At 68.2% G+C, this 18,631-nt stretch overlaps 1 protein-coding gene across 4 annotated transcripts; it reads left to right on the top strand.

Moving 5' to 3' along the window:
• The first annotated feature begins 2,343 nt into the window (after positions 1 to 2,343).
• Positions 2,344 to 18,547, top strand: ABCA7 (ATP binding cassette subfamily A member 7). 4 transcript variants are annotated; one of them, XM_055708124.1, is made up of 51 exons: positions 2,344 to 2,377; positions 4,303 to 4,414; positions 4,534 to 4,627; positions 4,833 to 4,974; positions 5,050 to 5,177; positions 5,242 to 5,363; positions 5,437 to 5,631; positions 5,737 to 5,826; positions 5,936 to 6,173; positions 6,306 to 6,445; positions 6,515 to 6,631; positions 6,762 to 6,941; positions 7,015 to 7,223; positions 7,321 to 7,497; positions 7,681 to 7,903; positions 8,007 to 8,228; positions 8,365 to 8,569; positions 8,650 to 8,766; positions 8,926 to 9,097; positions 9,293 to 9,424; positions 9,504 to 9,643; positions 9,728 to 9,865; positions 10,032 to 10,246; positions 10,386 to 10,458; positions 10,754 to 10,956; positions 11,089 to 11,137; positions 11,331 to 11,393; positions 11,864 to 11,881; positions 12,061 to 12,215; positions 12,321 to 12,445; positions 12,523 to 12,621; positions 12,877 to 13,072; positions 13,197 to 13,291; positions 13,521 to 13,553; positions 13,783 to 13,888; positions 13,994 to 14,068; positions 14,178 to 14,347; positions 14,420 to 14,597; positions 14,684 to 14,799; positions 15,120 to 15,264; positions 15,352 to 15,475; positions 15,580 to 15,709; positions 15,791 to 15,911; positions 16,026 to 16,088; positions 16,178 to 16,284; positions 16,886 to 17,027; positions 17,098 to 17,232; positions 17,316 to 17,419; positions 17,527 to 17,619; positions 17,734 to 17,971; positions 18,050 to 18,547. In XM_055708124.1, the coding sequence occupies exons 2-51, from the start codon at positions 4,349 to 4,351 to the stop codon at positions 18,197 to 18,199; spliced, it is 6,768 nt and encodes a 2,255-aa protein (XP_055564099.1). In that variant the 5' UTR covers positions 2,344 to 2,377; positions 4,303 to 4,348; the 3' UTR covers positions 18,200 to 18,547. The 4 variants fall into 4 exon arrangements, with proteins under 4 accessions (XP_055564099.1, XP_055564102.1, XP_055564101.1 ...); XM_055708127.1 differs by having other exon boundaries at positions 10,032 to 10,195; XM_055708126.1 differs by lacking the exon at positions 11,864 to 11,881.
• Positions 18,548 to 18,631: the final 84 nt, after the last annotated feature.

Raw genomic sequence — 18,631 nt, forward strand, 5'->3', positions numbered from 1 at the left:
GAGAAGCTGCTCCGGCGGGACCGCTCCGCGCGGGGGCGCGGCTGCTGCTCCGCGATCGTTCCCTTCCGCCGGCGCGGCCTGGGGCGGGCTCCCGGCGGAACCGGAGGTGGCAGCCGGGGGCCGCTTTGCCAGGCGGGGGGCGCGGCGGCTGCGCTGGCCCGAGCAGGGCGGCCTGGACTCCCCCGCGGGGCTTCCCAGAGCGGCTGGGGGCGCGCAGGGCCGACCCCCCCGCCTCGGTGACCCCCGCCCGGCGCTCGCCCTGCGCAGCTGGTTTAACGCGTTTGATTTGTGGTTGCGCCAATCCTTCACGGGGAGGATGCAGCTGCCGCCGCCGCCTCCTCCTCATCATCATCATTCTCCCCGTGACGTGCCGGGAATCGCCAGGGAGCAACAGAGCGACGAGGACCCCGGGGGGGCCGTGGCCCCAGGGCAGGATGCGGCCCCGGCGGTGCCCAGCCCCAGCAGGAGGCTGACACGGTTCCTGGAGGACAGCAACTACCAGGAGAGCGCGGTCTGAGCGGGGCACGGAGCCCCATGGGGAGACCCCCCCAGTGTCACCGCAGCACGACCCGGGCTGCTGGGACTTCTGGCCACTCTGGACCCCCAGAGCTGCACAGGGGGGTCTGGCTGCATCCTGCCCCCCGGCATGGGACTGCCAGCCAGGTGCTGGGCAGGGTCAGTGCACCGGGGGGGCTGGGCCCAGCTCCCCCTCGGCGGGGTGGTACCCTCTGGGGGGCTCAGGGTCTTCCTCCCCCTGGATGGTCCCTGGGCAGGGTGGGCAGTGGGCTGGGTGGGGGTCCCTGCCCGCCACCCTCCCTGGAGCTCGTTCCTCTCCGCCTTCTCCCCCTCTGCGGTGCCCCAGTGTGGGGCAGGGGTCTCATCCCCTCAGCCGGATGCCCCCATGGGGCCTGTGCTGCACAGGGACCCCCGAGCAGGGCTGGGCTGGGCCCCCTGGGTGGGTGGCATGAAGATTTCAGGGTGCCCCTCTCCTCCCCAGCCCCCAACCCCCCTCTCCCATGGGGAGGGGGGGGCCCGCAGGCCTGCACCTGGGGCTCCCCCTGGGCGTACCTGGGGGTCTGGACACACACCCCCAGCTCCACGCCTGTGTGCCTTGGGGGTGCCCCCACACAGAGTAGGGGCCAGAAGGTTCCCCGAGGTTGGGATCAGTCCCAGGAGTGCCAAAAACATGGAATGCTTCACAGATTTGCGTGTCATCCTTGCGCAGGGGCCAACCATCAGTTTCCTTCCCGAGGTCGCTGCCCGTGTTTGGACCCCCCCCCCCCATGCTGCCCACTGACTCCCGTGGGTCCCTCCCCTGGGAGAAGGACGTGAGCAGTTGTAACAGGCTGTGCCGGTCCCCACACAGATCCCTGCACAGATCCCTGGTCCCCGGTGACAGATCCCAAAATAAAAAGGGAATCGCTGAGCCAGCTTGCTGGGCAGCCAGGCTGCTGGGGGGCAGGTGCAGGGAGTGGGGGGCAGGCACGGAAGATTTAAATTTCAGTTTCCGAGCGATCGCTCTTTTTGCCCGCATTGCATAGGCGAGGTGCTTGGTGGCTGAAGTTTTGTTGGAGTCTTGTCTTTTTGAGAAGCGATGAATTTGTAAATTTTTTTTAGCGGTCAGCACCCCCAGCTGTGCCAGCGCAGTATCGCACCTCTGCCTCTGTCCCAGGGTGCAAACCCACCTGCTCCCTGGCTGATGTGGGCGCGGGGTTGGAGACCCCCGGAGGGGGCTGTCGCCGGGGTGAAGTGCCCGTGGGTTAAATCCTGCGCCGTGGCTCCCAGGGCACACACTGATGCTTCTCGCCAGCACCAGGATGTGAAAGTGGAGTAAGGGGAGGTGGGGAGGGGGCTTGCCAGGGGCCAACAGCAGGCTCTGGAGTTGTAACGAATTAAACGAACGCTCAGGACAGCGGGTCTCTAACCGCACAGACACGTTTTCTGTCCCCCCAAGCGATGTAACGGGTGGAACTTCTCCCCACCCCCCCCTAGCACCGCGCACTGCTGCCGGCGGGCAGGGGGCTGGGGGTCCCAGGCGGCCCGGGCCAGCGCGGGCTCCCGCCCCCGTGGGCAGCCCCGGGTCGGTGGGCGCCGCGGGGGGTCCGTCCCCTAGGGTGGTCTCAGCCTGCCCCAGGCCGGGCTCCAGCGCCCATGGCGGGGGCTCCGCTGCCCCAGGGGGGGCGCCCACACCAGCGGTAGTGCCCACCCAGGGACGGGACACCGGGATCGGCTCTGACCCCCCCCACGACCCCAGCCCCCACCCCCCCCTCCCCGGCCCCTTTAAGATCCGCATCCCATGACGTCACGCCCGCGGCTACTTTGTAGCGCGGAGAGGGCGGGGCATCTTAAAGGGGCCGCGCGGTGGCGGTGTGAGCAGGTAAGGGGGGGGGGGGTCCCCGGCCGGGGGCTGCTGCGGGCGAAGGGGGCCTGTGCCACCGGCCTTGGCCGAGCTGTGCCTTTGCAATGTTCCCCCACGGGGCTGTCCCCGTGTCCCCCCCGGACCGTCCCCATCATCCCCCCGGGGTCGTCCGTGTCGCCCACCGATGTCGCTGTCCCCGTGTCCCCGTCATCCACCCGGGGCTGTCTGTGCCTCCCCCCCGCGATTGTCCTCGTGTCCCCATCACCCCCCCGGGGCTGTCTGTGCCCCCCCTGGGCTGTCCCCATGCCCACATCACCCCCCCGGCGCTGTCCCTAGCATCCCCCCGAGCTGCTCCCGTGTCCCCCCGGTCCGCCCCCCTCCCCGTGGCCCAGCGCGGGTCTCCGGGGGCCGCCGCGCTCCCGGTTGAGCCCCCCCCGCGGGGTGAGTAAGCAACTTCCCACGGTAGCCTCCTGCCGGGCGGCTCCCGGAGCATCCCGGTGGCTCCTGCTCGGCTCGTCCCGGCTCTTCCCGGCCCCGCAGCAGCCCCCGGTCACCGCTCGGCCGGTGCCCCCACCCCCGGCAGCCGCCCCGCGGGGCGCTGGGCACCCGCCCTCTCTCCCGCTGCGGCGGGGGTGGGTGGCACAGCCCTCCCGGTGCCCCCTCGCAGGAATCCGGCCCCGCAGGCTGATCTGCCGGATTTCCCAGCCGGGATCCTAATCCCACCGGCTGGTGCCCGCTTATCCCCTGCCCCACGCCCCCGCCCGGCCCCCCCGCCTCTCCCCCCCCCTCCACCTGCACACACACCCTGCCTGGCCCCCCACTTGCCTCCCCCTTGCCTGCGCCCCCCTCCACCTGCACTCACGCCCCACCTCGCCCCCCCCAACTTCCCCCCACCTGCCCCCCCCTCCACCTGCACCACCACCCCGCGCCTGGCACACCACCACCCCCGCCTGGCCCCCCTCCCACTGCCCCCCTCCAGCTGCCCCCCCCTGCCTGGCTTCCCCCAACTGCCCCCCCAGCTGCCCTCCCACCTGCCCTTGCCCCCCCCCAGCCCCGGGGCTGGCCGAGGTGCGAGGCCACAGCAGGTGACAGGGCAGGCAGGTGAGTCCTCAGGGCCACCAACCTGGGGTGGTGGGACGGGCAGCAGAGGTGACCCTGGGGTGTCCTCGGCTTGCAGTGGCTTTGCGGGGGGCAGCTCTGGTGCCCGGCTCTCGTGGGCCATGGGCGTTCGCCAGGCGGGAGGCGACGAGTTCAGTCGTGCCACGGTGCCTGGCAGGGCTGGGCACAATGCCGGCCATGTGGCTGCTGGGGAAGGCCGATGCCTCGCTGAGGGTCCTGGGCACTGCCCACCCGCTGGGTGCTGTGCGGGGCAGGGGGAGCCCCCGGAGCCGGCTGGGCACGGGGGCTCGCTGGGATGGGGTTGGGAAAGGGACGGAGCTGCTGTGGCCCCAGCACAGCTCGGGGGGCACCTGCAGAGCCGACCCGGGGGGCCTGAGCTCACACCTGAGCCCACGGCATCGGGGTGATTTTCCCTCCTGGAGCGCTGAGGGTCTCACCAGAAACACCCCACCTCGCTGCTGGCCAGGCCGCATCCCTCACATGGGGAAACTGAGGCAGGGCAGGTCCCAGCCACCCCCCCGGCTGCCCAACTCCCCGGGGCTCCGAGCCTCTCCTGCGGGGTGTGAATCCTGCTCACAGCTCCTGCCGCGGTGCTGACCCGGGGGGGGGGGTCGTGGAGCTCGTGCCCTGTTTGCTGCTTTTGCTTTAGAAAAGGATGAGATTTGAGGTCTTTGCTCCGGAAAGGAGCTTTGCTGCAGGAATGTGGGGCCAGCTCCTGCCAGCCCCCGGTGCTCAGCCGCGTGCCTGGCTTTGCCTGGTGTGCCAGAGCCCCAACCATCACCCCCCGGATCGGTGCTGACAACCCCCCCTTCTCTCACCCACAGCCGGAGCCGAGCGGGGTGCAGGGCACGACCCCCTCGCACTCCCTCCATGGCCGTGGGCACCCAGCTGGGGCTGCTGCTCTGGAAGAACTTCACCTACCGCCGGCGGCAGCGGGTGAGCGGGCGACTGGGGTGGGAGTGTGCCCGGAGCCACCAGGGAGGGGGCAGGCAGAGCCCTGGGTGCTGCTGGGGTCAGGGACAGCCCCCCCCCCCAAACCATGGTGTCTCGCCCAGATCCAGCTGGTCATCGAGCTCCTGTGGCCGCTCTTCCTCTTCTTCATCTTGATCTCGGTGCGGCAATCCCACCCGCCCTTCAAGCAGCATGAGTGTGAGTGTCCCACCCTGACCCCCCTGGGTTGGCAAGGCCCCCCCCATGCATGCCGGGGTCCCCCCTGCATGGGAGCCCTCCCCAGGGTGGCCCTGGGGCAGACAAACACGGCTGGTGGACCCAAGCTGGGGGCTCGCTGGCATCTCTTTGCTGGGGTGTATGCGGGGGTCCTGTGCTGCCCCCCCCAGACCCATCTCTCCCGCAGGCCACTTCCCTAACAAGGCACTGCCCTCGGCCGGGACCCTGCCCTGGCTCCAGGGCATCATCTGCAACGCCAACAACCCCTGCTTTCGGCACCCGACAGCGGGAGAGGCCCCCGGCGTGGTGGGCAACTTCGACAGCTCCATGTGAGCAACGGGGGCTGCGGGGGCTGTAGGGCAGGGCTGGGCTGGGGTCTCACTGCCCACCCCGTGCCCCCGCAGCCTCTCCCGCCTGCTGACTGAAGCCCGGCAGGTCCTGGTCCACACCGATAGGCAGCGGCTCCTGCGCAGCTTCACCCGGCTCCTGCCCACCCTGCGTCAGCTCCGGGGGAGCGGGAGTCAGTGGAGGGGTAAGCACCGGGAACGGGGGGTGCCAGCGGAGGGAGACCCCCTGGCTGACCCCTGCCCCTCCAGCCCTGCCGGTGAGGGGCTACCTGCGAGAGAACGAGACCTTCTCACGGTTCCTCCGGACCAACACGTCTCTGCCCCCGGCGCTGGTGGACGAGCTGATGGCGGCTCAGCTCAGCCCCCGCATCGTGAGTGTTGGAGCACCCACTCCCAGTCCCCCCAGTGCGGGGGGCTGCGGCGTGACCAGCCCTCTCCCACCAGTTCTCCTTGGCCGGCACCCGCCTCCCGCTGAAGGCCGTGGTCTGCAACGCCTCGGAGCTGGGGGGCTTCCTGGTGGGGGGTGACGCCGCCTCTACCCAGCGCCTGCAGCGAGGGCTCTGCGCCCTGTCCGGCCCCCAGCTCCGTGCCATGGAGGGCTCCTTCCTCTCCCAGCTCGACCTTCCCCGGCTCCTGGCGGTGAGCCCCTAGCCCAGCCAGGCTCTGGGTGCTGGATGGTGTCAGGCAGAGACCCCCAGCTTCCCCCAGAGGGGCTGTGACCCCCTTCCCATGCTCCCCTTGTAGGAAGAGCTAAGCTCGGACGTGGGTGGCATCACTGGCACCGTGGAAGCCTTGGGTACCTTCCTGCGGGATGCAGCATCCCTGATGGATAAGGTAGCACCCCCTGCTCCCCTGCCCCCCACCTCACCCCGTGCTCCCCACGCTGTCCCTGGGCATCCTGGTCCCCCACATCCCGCTCTGCTCCCCATCCTGCTCTCCCCAGGTCTCCTCCATGACCAGCCTTGCCGAGCTGCAGCAGGAGCTCAGGGCTGTGATGGCCACCAATGCCACCGCCACCGGCTCAGGCGCCTTTGGGGCCCTGTCACGCATTGCCTGTGGGCACCCCGAGGGCGGGGGGCTCAGGGTCCCCTCCCTCAACTGGTACGAGGACAACGATGTCAAAGCCTTCCTGGACCGCAACAGCTCGGAGCAGAGAGCCACTGTCCCAGGCAACACCAGCAGTGAGCGGGCTGGGCTTGAGGGGGCTCAGCTGGGGGCTTGGTGGGCACAGCCCCCCGAGGCTGCCTGGGAGGTGGTGGGGGGCTGGTGGGGAGGGGCTAGTGGCGAGGGCTTGGCTCTGCCCCCCCCCCCAGGTCCCTTCTGCCGAGAGCTGCTCCGCAGCCTGGAATCCAGCCCCCTTTCGCAGATCCTCTGGCGGGGGATCAAGCCCCTCTTCATGGGGAAGATCCTGTACACGCCACCCGGCCCCGGCCCCGACAGCGTCATGGCCGAGGTCAGTGGGGGGCTACAGGGGGGCTGAGGGGGGCTGCCCTGGCTGTGCCTCATCCCCCACCTCATGCAGGTGAATCGGACGTTCCGGGAGCTGGCAGTGCTGGGGGAGGTGGGGGGTGCCTGGCGGGAGCTGGGACCCCGCATCTACACCTTCCTCAACAGCAGCCTGGAGATGCAGGTCCTGCAGGTGCGTCAGCCCCAGCCCCTCTCCCCGCAGGGGGCTGGGGTGCAGGATGGGGGTGCAGGGGGCTGCAGCTCGGGCTCCTGGCTGGGAGCAGGGGGGGCTGCATCACCCCCTGTACCCTGATGCTTTGCAGGACCTGCTGCTGGCCCCGGGCACGGCCCAGCTCCTGGATGGGTTCCTCAACAGCACCTCCTGGAAGCTGCCAGATCTGGCTGGGTTCCTGGGGGGGCCGTCAGGGGGGCCAGGGGTCACCTGGCGCCAGGTGTACGCTGATGTTGACATGGTCCTGAGCACGCTATCACAGTTCATGGAGGTGTGTGTCACCCCAGCTGCCCAGGTGGGCTGGCTCCCCCAGCCCTGCTGAGCCCTGCCTGCCCTGCCTGCAGTGCGTCTGCCTGGACAAGATCGAGGTGGTGGCCACCGAGGAGCAGCTGGTGGCCCGGGCCCTGGAGCTGCTGGACGAGCGGCAGTTCTGGGCAGCTGTGGTCTTCCAGTCCCCCACGAATGCCACAACCCCCACGCTGCCCCCCCACGTCCGCTACAAGATCCGCATGGACATCGACGACGTCACAAGAACCAACAAGATCAAGGACAGGTTGGGAGACACCAGCCTCTTTGGTCTCCCCAGCCACCCAAGCTGCCTGTCCCATGGAGGGGGGGGTCCCACGCTCAGTGCCGTGGTTTGCCTCCAGGTTTTGGGACCCGGGTCCCGCAGCTGACCCCTTCAGCGACCTGCGCTACGTGTGGGGGGGGTTTGTCTACGTGCAGGACCTGGTGGAGCAGGCGGTGGTGCGGGTGCAGACCGGGGCCACCCCACGGATGGGGGTCTACATCCAGCAAATGCCCTACCCCTGCTACGTGGACGATGTGTGAGTGGGCGATGGGGGCAGCCCTGGCCCCCCGGGACCCTCGAGTGACCCACTGCTGCAGGGTATGGGGCCAAGGAGCCTGCAGCATCCCTGCCCCAGGGAGGTGGAACGGGGCTGGTCCATGCCCTGGGGGTCCTGGGGGTGTCAGGCTGGATGTGGACGGGCTGGTGTCACCTCCCCCAGGTTCCTGCGGGTCCTGAACCGCTCGCTGCCCCTCTTCATGACACTGGCCTGGATCTACTCAGTGGCCATGATCATCAAGGGAGTGGTGCACGAGAAGGAGATGCGTCTGAAGGAGACCATGAAGACCATGGGGCTGAGCAGTGGGATCCTCTGGCTCAGCTGGTTCCTCAGCAGCTTCATCCCCTTCCTCCTCAGCTCTGCCCTCCTTGTCCTCATCCTCAAGGCAGGTTGCAGAGCATGGGGGACAGTGTGGGTGACATGAGACGCATCAGGGCCAGGAGCCAGCACGAGGGGCTCCGCAGGCTCCAATCTGCTTCCATCCACAGCTGGGAAACATCCTGCCCTACAGCAATCCAGCCGTCATCTTCCTCTTCCTCGGCACCTTCTCGGTGGCCACCATCAGCCAGTGTTTCCTCATCAGCACCTTCTTCCCCCGCGCCAACCTGGCCTCCGCTTGCGGCGGCATCATCTACTTCTCCTTCTACCTGCCCTACGTGCTGTGTGTCGCCTGGCGTGACCACATCACCTTCCCACTCCGCGTCCTCGTGGTGAGTGGCCGTAGCTGCCCCCTCCCCAATACCCCTTGGGTGCCCCAGGTCTGCTGGGTGGGGGGCTTTGGGGCTACCCCCCCCCCCCCCTCCAGGTCAGTCTTTCTGCCCACGTTGCCGTTCTTGCTGCCACCAGAGCTTGCTGTCACCAGTGGCCTTCGGCTTCGGCTGCGAGTACTTCTCCCTCTACGAGGAGCAGGGGGTGGGCATCCAGTGGCACAACCTGGGGGCCAGCCCCGTGCCAGGAGACCCCTACAACTTTGCCACGGCCATGGGGCTACTGCTGCTGGATGCTGGTCTCTATGGCCTGGCCACCTGGTACCTCGAGGGTGTCTTCCCAGGTGAATGCAGCCCCCCCAGCCCCTGGAGCACCCCCCAGCCCCCCCCCAGGCCTCACCCCACTCAGCCCCATCTACTGCAGGTCAATACGGGATCCCCAAGCCCTGGAATTTCCCCTTCCTGAAGAGTTACTGGCTTGGAGAGCCGTCTTCAGCCATGTACCCCCCATACCCTGCAAGCCCCCTCACTGCACCCCAAGGTGAGCTGCTCCCCCTGCCCACCCCAGAGCCACGTGTCTGAAGGGTGGTGGTTGTGGAGCTGGGCTCGAGCCCCCAGCCTGGGCTTTGCCCCCCAACAGGGGGTCCTACCCCCCATGGCAAGGGGTCCTTCCCAGGACATGACCCTCGGTGGGTTCCAGTGCTGGTGGAGGAGCCACCTGCCCAGCTCCAGCCCGGGGTCTCCATCCGCAACCTGGTGAAGATCTACCGCAACAGCAGCCACGTGGCCGTCAACGGGCTGAGCCTGGACTTCTACGAGGGGCAGATCACCTCCTTCCTGGGCCACAATGGGGCTGGCAAGACCACCACCATGTGAGCTGGAGGGGCTGGAGGCTGGCCGGGGAGCTGCATGGCTGCAGCTGGGGACAGGACCTGAGCCTGGCTCTGCCCTGGTGCTGCCCCAACCTGTGTCCCCACTGAGCACCCCACGTAAACCGGGCACCCCAGCCCTGAGCCCTGCTGGTCCTGCACCCTGTGACCCCCTTGCCCCACCGGTTCCCCATCCAGGTCCATCCTGACCGGTCTGCTGCCCCCCACCTCCGGCACTGCCTATATCCTGGGCTGGGACATCCGCTCCGATATCGACAGCATCCGCAAGACCATGGGGACGTGTCCCCAGCACAACGTCCTCTTTGACATGTAGGCAGGGGCAGGGCAGGCGGGGAGAGCAGTGCGGGGGGCTGGGCTGCCCACCTCACCCCTGCCCCCCCACCCCCAGCCTGACCGTGGAGGAGCACATCTGGTTCTATGGGCGGCTGAAGGGGCTGTCGGAGGAGCGGGTGAAGGCTGAGATGGAGCAGCTGATCCAGGACACGGGGCTACCCCACAAGCGCCAGGAGCAGACCAGGAACCTCTCAGGTGTGTGTGCCAGGGGCAGGACCAGTGCCCAAGCAGGGGTCCACGGCCCCAGCCCCCACCCAACATTGTTCCTCTGCCCTGCAGGAGGGATGCAGCGGAAGCTCTCGGTGGCCATCGCCTTCGTGGGTGGCTCTCAGGTGGTCATCCTGGATGAGCCCACAGCTGGCGTCGATCCCTACTCCCGCCGCAGCATCTGGGAACTGCTGCTCAAGTACCGCAAAGGTCAGGGCTGGGGGCACAGGGGGAGCCCCGCTTCCCCCTCCATGCACCTCAGCCCCCCAGGTGTGGAGAACCGGCAGCAGGGACCGTGGGACAAGCCGGGGGACGTGCTTGCGGGCAGATGAGCCCGGTGAGGGGGTGTGGGTTCAAGCCCACTCCCTGCCCCCAGGTCGCACCATCATCCTGTCCACCCACTACATGGACGAGGCGGAGCTGCTGGGGGACCGCACTGCCATCATCTCGCAGGGCCGGCTCTGCTGCTGCGGGTCCCCGCTCTTCCTCAAGGCCAGGCTGGGCACTGGCTACCACCTCACCCTGGTGAAGCAGGAGCAGGTTGGGATGAGCGGCGGTAGCACCGGCACCGTCCCCGGCACCACCAAAAAGGTGGGCCCCTTGGTCCCACCGAGCATGTGCCAAAAGGGTGGCCAGTGCCTCCATCTTGGGTATCAAGGGGATGCTGAGCCCTGGGCTTGGGGCGGGATCCTGCCGCAGGGTGCCAGGCTCCGGCCACCCTTTCCCGCAGGATGGCAGCGACTCGGAGCACAGCAGCGACACGGGCCTGGGCAGCGAGCAGGGCAGCAAGGCCAGCGCCGTGGGTGAGGGTCCCGTCCCTCCCTGCACCCCCAGCACAGCATCACCCCCTGGGTACCCCCCATGTGTCCCCCATCAGCTGGGGGCCCATGGGTGCATTCAGCCCCGTGCCCTGCTCTGCTGCTAGCCCTTGGCCCCCCTGCACTGCTGGGGCAGAAGGGGGTCCCTGCCCTCCCATCCCCTTCAGACCCCCTGGGGACCCTCAGACTGGGATGCAGGGCACATGCCAGCTTTGCCAGCTCCTGTGCCAGCCATCGGCTCCTGCCACACGTTTCCAGCCCTCCCTGTCTGTCCCCCCAGATGTGGCCCAGCTGTCGGCGCTGATCCAGAGGCTGGTGCCTGGCTCCCGGTTGGAGGAGGACATCGGGCACGAGGTGCTCTTCGTCCTGCCCTACAGCGGGGCCAAGGACGGAGCCTTTGGGGACCTGTTCCGCGAGCTGGACACCCGCCTGGGGGAACTGGGCATCTCCAGCTACGGCATCTCCGACACCACCCTGGAAGAGGTACCCAGAGGAGCAGCGGCCAAGGGTCTCCCTGGGGCTCTTTGGGGGGCTGCCCGCAACCTGGGGGATGTGCCTCACGGGGGCTGTGGGTGCTGGTGGCTCTCTGTAATGCCAGCCCCTTCCCACCCTCAGATCTTTCTGAAGGTGGCCCAGGACACAGGGCTGGATGCTGACACGGCAGGTAAAACACCTCGGTGCTGGCTGGAGCTGAGCTTCAGGGTGCTGGGGTGTGGAAGGGGGTGATGTCCCCAGCACCCCATGTGGCCCTGACCCTTCTCAGGGCTGGGTCCCTGCTGGGAGCACCCATGGGTGCAGGGAGGTGTCACAGGCTGTGCCTCAGTCCCACCCTGGCACTCTCACCCCCGTTTTGTCAGGCGCTGGGAGAGGAGCAGCCCCCAGTGAGGGGAGGGATGCGGAGGCGGCCGACGGGGAGCTGGGTAAGGAAGGGGGAGCTGGGACCCCGAGCCCCTGAGCTGCCCAGCCCCTGCTGCTGGGTGACCCCCACCTTCACCCCCTGGGCTGGGGCTGGGGCCATGGCACATGTCATCTGGGCACGTGTCCATCCGGGCAGGCCCACCCTGGGGCAGGGGGAGGCTCAGGGACATTGGTGCAGCATCGCTCCTGCCCACCTTGGGGTGTCCCTCAGGGCATCGGGCAGGGTGAGGAACAGGGATGGTGGCAGGTTTGGGGGAGCCTGGCTCCTTGCAGGGGTTGGGATGGGACATGAAATCCCAGGGGACATATCCAGGCCCCTTCTCTTGGAGATAGAGCTGGTGTGGGAGCAGCCATGGGGGTCTGGGGGGGCTGTGATGGTTTGGGGAGCCAGCTCTGCCCAAGGTGGGTGCTAACCCCGGCCGGGCAGGTGCCAGCACGGCTGTAACCCCTCTTTCCTCTCCTTTACACTGAGCCCAAGGAATCCGGCGAGGTAGGAGCTGGGGGCTGGGGGGCTCCCGTTGTGTCCCTGCATGCAGCACCCCATCCCTGCTGGGGTGGGGGGACACCCGTGCCAGCACACCATCCCCCCACACGCCACCTGGCACGAGCCCCTGCCCCTCGCTGCCGGCTCTGTGGGGGGCAGACCCAGACCCATCCCTGCCCTTGCAGTGGAAGAGCCCCAGGAGACGGACCTGCTGCGCGGGGGTCCTGGGCAGGCCGGCCACAGGGTGAGGGGCTGGGCGCTCACCCGCCAGCAGCTCCGCGCCCTCTTCATCAAGAGGATGCTCCATGCCCGCCGCAGCACCCGGGGCTTCTTCGCGCAGGTACGGGCCTGGGACTAGGGGCCAGGATGGGGCCGTGGTGCAGAGAGTGGGGAGGGGATGGGGCAGGAGGGTGCGGAGCCAGCCCTGACCCCCAGCCCCTGGCAGATCGTCCTGCCCGCTGTCTTCGTCTGCATCGCGCTGCTCTTCAGCCTCATTGTGCCGCCCTTTGGGAAGTACCCACCGCTGCCCCTCCAGCCCTGGATGTATGGGCATCAGTTCACCTTCTTCAGGTGTGTCCCCATCCCTCTGTCCCCCCAGGTCCCCCCATCCACTGCTGCCACCAGCTCATTCCCACCTCTCCCGACAGCAATGATGCCCCTGGGGACCCTGACACCACTCAGCTCCTGGGCGCGCTCCTGGCTGAGCCGGGCTTTGGCACCAAGTGCATGAAGGATGCTGGGGAGGTGTGAGTGCCTGCGCCCTGCGGGGACGGGGGGCTGGAGGGGCTGGAAGGGGGCGGCTGGGGCTTGGCCCCCACCTTGGTGCCCACTTCTCCCCCAGGAGCAGCCCTGCTAGCCGGTGCGATGCCGTGGCCCCCCTGCCCTTCCCTGCAGCGGGGGGAAAACTGTGGGCAGGGGCACAGGGACAGGATCCGATGCCTCTGGCTCACACCAGGCTGGTAACGGGGGTCTCTCTCCCCCCTGTGGTGCTGGGTGCTCAGGATGGGGCCGTGCCCACCAGCTTCCCACCCCGACGGTTTCTCAGCACCCCCAGCACCCCCGGCTCTGCTGGAAGCGCTGCGGCGTGGGAACTGGACACAGGCTGAGCCGTCCCCCCCCTGCCAGTGCAGCGGGCCGGGGGCCCACAGGATGCTGCCCGACTGCCCCGAGGGGGCTGGGGGGCTCCCACCACCCCAGGTAACCCCCAGCCCACAGCAGGGCTGGTCCTGGGGCACCAGAGCTGCTGGGCGTGGGGGCAGACGATGCTCCAGAGGGGCCAGTGGGGCTGTGTGTTCGCCCAGCCCGTCTGTCCACCCTCCAGGTGCGAAGGGGCACGGGTGACATCCTGCAGAACCTGACGGGCAGGAACATCTCCGACTACCTGGTGAAGACCTACCCCCAGATCATCCGCCAGGAGTGAGTGCTGGGGCTGGGGACCCCCTGGGGAAGCCAGGGGGGCTTTGGCACAGGCTGGCACCCCAGTGGAAGGAGGGAGGGATGCTGTGGGCCAAACCCAGCCAGGGCTGGAGGTGGAGAGGGCACCGCAGGGTGAGGGGGGCTGCTGGGGGACCCATGGCTGTGGGGACAAGGGCTGACACAACGTCTCCCCGGGGGTATTTCTCCCCCCCGCTCCCATTTCTTTCAGGCTGAGGAACAAGAAGTGGGTGAATGAGCAGAGGTGAGCTGAGGAGGGGCTGGGTCTCACGCAGATGGGGCAGGGGGCAGGAAGGAGCTCCTGGTGGGGATGGGCAGAGCCATCACCTGGGCATCCTCAACCCTTCACTGTGTGCCCCTCGCTGTGGCGTCTGGCTGGGTGGAGGATTCGGGAGGGCAGAGGGGGGGGGGGGTTGCACAGGGGTGGCAGTGGGAAATGGGGGGCAGGTTTGGGTGCCCATCTCTCCCCCCAGGTACGGTGGCTTTTCTCTGGGTGCCGGTGGCTCCCAGGCCCTGCCATCAGCGGTGGAGGTGGAAGAGGTGGTGCTGGAGCTGCGGGCACTGTTTAACATCACGCCGGTACGGCTGGGGGGGCTCTGCCCCCACCCCGGCTCAGCTCCAGCATCTCGGCGCTGGGAGGGCTCTGACTCAAGCCCACCCCTCACCCCACACTTCCATGCCCAGGGCAGCAACTTGGACCTGCTCCTGGGCAACCTCAGCCGCTTCATCGAGGGCTTGGACACTCGCCGGAACATCAAGGTCTGAGAAGGACTGAATCTGGCCAGGGCTGGAGGGGAGTGGGAGCCCAGTGGGGAGCAGTGCCGCGGTGGGGGAGGGGGCTCTGAGCCAGGCTCCCCCTGGGCTGCAGGTCTGGTTCAACAACAAGGGTTGGCACGCCATGGTCTCCTTCCTCAACGTGGCTAGCAATGGGCTGCTGCGTGCCCGGCTGCCCACTGGGACCGACCCCACGCTCTACGGCATCACGGCCACCAACCACCCCCTCAACCTCACCAAGGAGCAGCTCTCGGAGGCTGCCCTGTGAGTGCTGGGGACTGGGGGGGGACAACCGTGGGACCCCAGTGCCCAGCTGAGCCCTCCCCTTTGCGACAGGATGGCCACCTCGGTGGATGTGCTGGTCTCCATCTGTGTGATCTTCGCCATGTCCTTCGTCCCGGCCAGCTTCGTGCTCTTCCTCATCGAGGAGCGGGTCAGCAAAGCCAAACACCTGCAGTTCGTCAGCGGGATGAAGCCTGTCACTTACTGGCTGGGCAACTTCGCCTGGGATATGGTGCGGGATGGGGATGGGGATGGGGTACAGCTCCAGGGGGCCAGGTCCCACTTGTGACCCCATCCCTGGCTTCTCCATGCCCACAGTGCAACTACCTGGTCCCTGCGCTGCTGGTCATCCTCATCTTCCTCTGCTTCCAGCAGGAATCCTACGTCTCCTCCGCCAACCTGCCTTCCCTGGTGCTGCTGCTGCTGCTCTATGGGTGAAGGGCCAGTGGAGGCACCCTGGGGCTAACCCCCCTCTGGGGCTAACTCCCCCCTGGGGCTACCCCCCCCTGGGGCTAACCCCCCCTGGGGCTAACCCCCCCGGGGCTAACCCCCCTGGGGATAACCACCACCCCCCGCCCCCGAGGCTAACCCCCCCCGGGGCTGGACCCTGGGGAATGGGGGGACACAGGGGACTCTGTCTGGGGCTGGGGGCAGCCCTGGCTTGGGGGGTTGGGGGAGGGGTGCCAGCTTGCCATGCCATGCCCCCCGGGAAGGGAGGTGCGCCTCGGCCAGCCCCTGCCTCTCTGCCCCACAGCTGGTCCATCACCCCCCTGATGTACCCAGCCTCCTTCCTCTTCAGCATCCCCAGCACCGCCTATGTGGCCCTGACGTGCATCAACCTCTTCATCGGCATCAACGGCAGCGTGGCCACCTTCGTGCTGGAGCTCTTTGTGGACCAGGTGAACCCTCAGGCTGCCCCAGACCCCCCTCCCATGTCTGCGGGGCCAGTGCCAGCTTCCCCACTGCTCTCCTTGCCGCCCTGGCAGAACCTCAACAACATCAATCGCATCCTGAAGAAGGTTTTCCTCATCTTCCCCCACTTCTGCTTGGGCCGAGGACTCATTGACATGGTGAAGAACCAGGCAATGGCTGATGCTTTTGAGAGGTTCGGTGAGTCCAGGGGTGGCAGGGCTGCTCCCCCTCCCCATAGCCTGGCCAGTCTGGGGACCCTCCCTGGCGTCCCCCACACCTACAGCCCCTCTCACCGCTCACAGGGGACAGGCGCTTCGTGTCCCCCCTGTCCTGGGATCTGGCAGGGAAGAACATGTTTGCCATGGCCATTGAGGGCATCATCTTCTTCCTCTTCACCCTCCTGCTGCAATACCGCTTCTTCCTGCGGCTCGGGTGAGGACTGGCCGTGGGGAAGCCGTGGGGCAGCTGTGGGGTGGGCAGCCCTGGATGTGCCCCTGCCACTGTTGCCCCCAGGCCACGGGGTCTGCAGCTGCCCTCCCTGGGGGAGGAGGACCAGGACGTGGCCAGGGAGCGGGCGAGGGTGGGCAGCACCCCCCCGCACAGCCACCTCCTGCTGCTGAAGGACCTGACCAAGGTGCGTGCCATGGGGCCGGCCCCTTGCTGTGGGGCTCCAGCCCCTCCTGTAGCCCCCAGTCCCACTGGGCGATGGGTGGCGAGCGCCCAGCACCACCCCGGCTCTGCCACGCAGGTGTACCGGCGCAGGAAGGCTCCGGCGGTGGACCGGCTCTGCGTGGCCATCCCCCCGGGGGAGGTGGGTGCTGGATGGATGGACGGACGGATGGACGGACAGTGCCGCGGGCGGTGCCGGGGCTGCCGGTAACCCCACTCTGCATCCCGCAGTGCTTCGGCCTCCTGGGGGTGAATGGCGCCGGGAAGACCTCCACCTTCAAGATGCTGACGGGGGACACGGAGGTGACGCTGGGGGAGGCCTGGCTGAAAGGGCACAGGTGAGCGAGACAGAGGGACCCCACGGCCAACATGCTGCTCCCCCTCTCTGTGTCCCCACAGCACGTGGGCTGTCATCCCTGTCCCCACCCTGTGCTCCTCCTTGCCCTCGTCCCTGCAGCGTGCTTGTGCTTGGCTTCATCCTCAACCTCACCCCTGCAGCGTGCGCATCCCTATTCCCGCAGTGTGCTCAGCCTTGTCCCTGTCCCTGGAGCTTGTCCCTGTCCGTGCCATGTGCTCAGCCATGTCCCCATCCCATCCACATATTCAGCTGTGTCTCTGTCCCTGCCATGTGCTCAGCCATGTCCCCCTACCTGCTACGTGCTCAGCCACGTCCCTGCCATGTGCAGGTCCGTGTCCCCATACCCACCGTGTGCTCAGCCGTGTCCCCACCATGTACTGATCTGTGTCCCCATCCCCGTCTCCTGCTCAGCCGTGTCCCCACCATGTGCCGATCCATGTCCTCATCCCCACTGTGTGCTCAGCCGTGTCCCCACCATGTACTGATCTGTGTCCTCGTCCCTACCATGTGTTCAGCCGTGTCCCCACCATGTGCCGATCTATGTCCCCATCCCCTGCTCAGCCATGTCCCTGTCCCTGCAGCGTGCTCACCGACCTGCAGTCTGTCCACCAGCACATGGGTTACTGCCCCCAGTTTGATGCCATCACAGACCTGCTGACGGGGCGGGAGCACCTGGAGTATTACAGCCGCCTGCGTGGCATCCCGAAGGAGGAGACCCCCAGGGTAGGGCCCGCAGCCCGTCCCCCCCCAACCCAGGGGACCCCCATCCTCATCCTCTCCGTATTGCTCACAGGTGGCTCAGTGGGGCATTGCCAAGATGGGGCTGGAGCCACACGCCGACCGGCCGGCGGGCAAGTACAGCGGGGGCAACAAGCGCAAGCTCTCCACAGCCATAGCCCTCCTCGGCTCTCCCCCCGTTGTCTTCCTGGTGAGTGGGGGTGGTATGTGTGGGGGTCCCACGGCAGCGCAGGACCCCTGCCCAGGATGACAGCGCTGCTGGGGCCATTGCAGGATGAGCCCACGACAGGGATGGACCCGCGAGCCCGGCGGTTCCTGTGGGACCGTATCCTCAGCGTCATCCGGGAGGGCAGGTCCGTGGTGCTCACATCGCACAGGTGAGCCCCCACCCCAGGGTGTGGAGCACCCCCCCTGCCGCGGTGACACTCCCAGAGGGGAGCACCCCCCTGTCCCCCCACGGGCCCTCACGCCTCCCCCGCGGCAGCATGGAGGAGTGCGAGGCGCTGTGCACCAGGATGGCCATCATGGTCAACGGCCGGTTCCGCTGCCTGGGCAGCGTCCAGCACCTCAAGAACAGGTAATGGGGCTGGGGGCTTGGGGAGGGCTCCGGCAGCGAGGGGTGACCGCCCTGCAGGGATGGGGTGGGGGGATGCAGCCGGTCCCTGCAGCGATGCCCCCCTCTCCCACCCAGGTTTGGGGATGGCTACACGGTGGTGGTGCGGGTGGGTGGCCCTGGGCCGGCACCGGTGGAGACCCTGATGCAGCGGCGCTTCCCCGGCATCGTGCTGAAGGAGCGGCACGGGGGGCTGCTGCAGTACCAGCTGCCCTCCCACGCCGGCTCCCTGGCCAGCGTCTTCAGTGTCTTGGCGGCCCACCGTGGTCCCTGCCACATTGAGGACTACTCCGTGTCCCAGACCACCCTCGACCAGGTGATGGGTGACATGGGGCATGAGGGCAGGGGGGCTGGGGTCCTGCCAGCGCTGCCCCTCATCCTGCCCTCCCCACAGGTCTTCGTGCATTTTGCCAGGGAACAGAGCGACGAGGACCCCGGGGGGGCCGTGGCCCCAGGGCAGGATGCGGCCCCGGCGGTGCCCAGCCCCAGCAGGAGGCTGACACGGTTCCTGGAGGACAGCAACTACCAGGAGAGCGCGGTCTGAGCGGGGCACGGAGCCCCATGGGGAGACCCCCCCAGTGTCACCGCAGCACGACCCAGGCTGCTGGGACTTCTGGCCACTCCGGACCCCCAGAGCTGCACAGGGGGGTCTGGCTGCATCCTGCCCCCCGGCATGGGACCGCCAGCCCCACCAGCCAGGTGCTGGGCAGGGTCAGTGCACCGGGGGGGCTGGGCCCAGCTCCCCCTCGGCGGGGTGGTACCCTCTGGGGGGCCCAGTTCAATGGGGGGAGCTGCCCTGAGCACCCCCACCCTGAGCAGGCCCTGGGACCCCCACTGCTCCCTGCGGGTGCAGGGCCTGCTGTAAAAGAGCAACGAAATAAAGACCCGTGGTACCACCCGGGGCGCTGGGTCACCCTCACTTGGGGGACGGGGGGTGCAGCGGGACGGGGGGCAGCAGGATGGCCATCGCGGTGGG

This window comes from Falco cherrug, chromosome 4 (genome assembly GCF_023634085.1).
Source record: "Falco cherrug isolate bFalChe1 chromosome 4, bFalChe1.pri, whole genome shotgun sequence".
NCBI classification, from domain to species: domain Eukaryota; kingdom Metazoa; phylum Chordata; class Aves; order Falconiformes; family Falconidae; genus Falco; species Falco cherrug.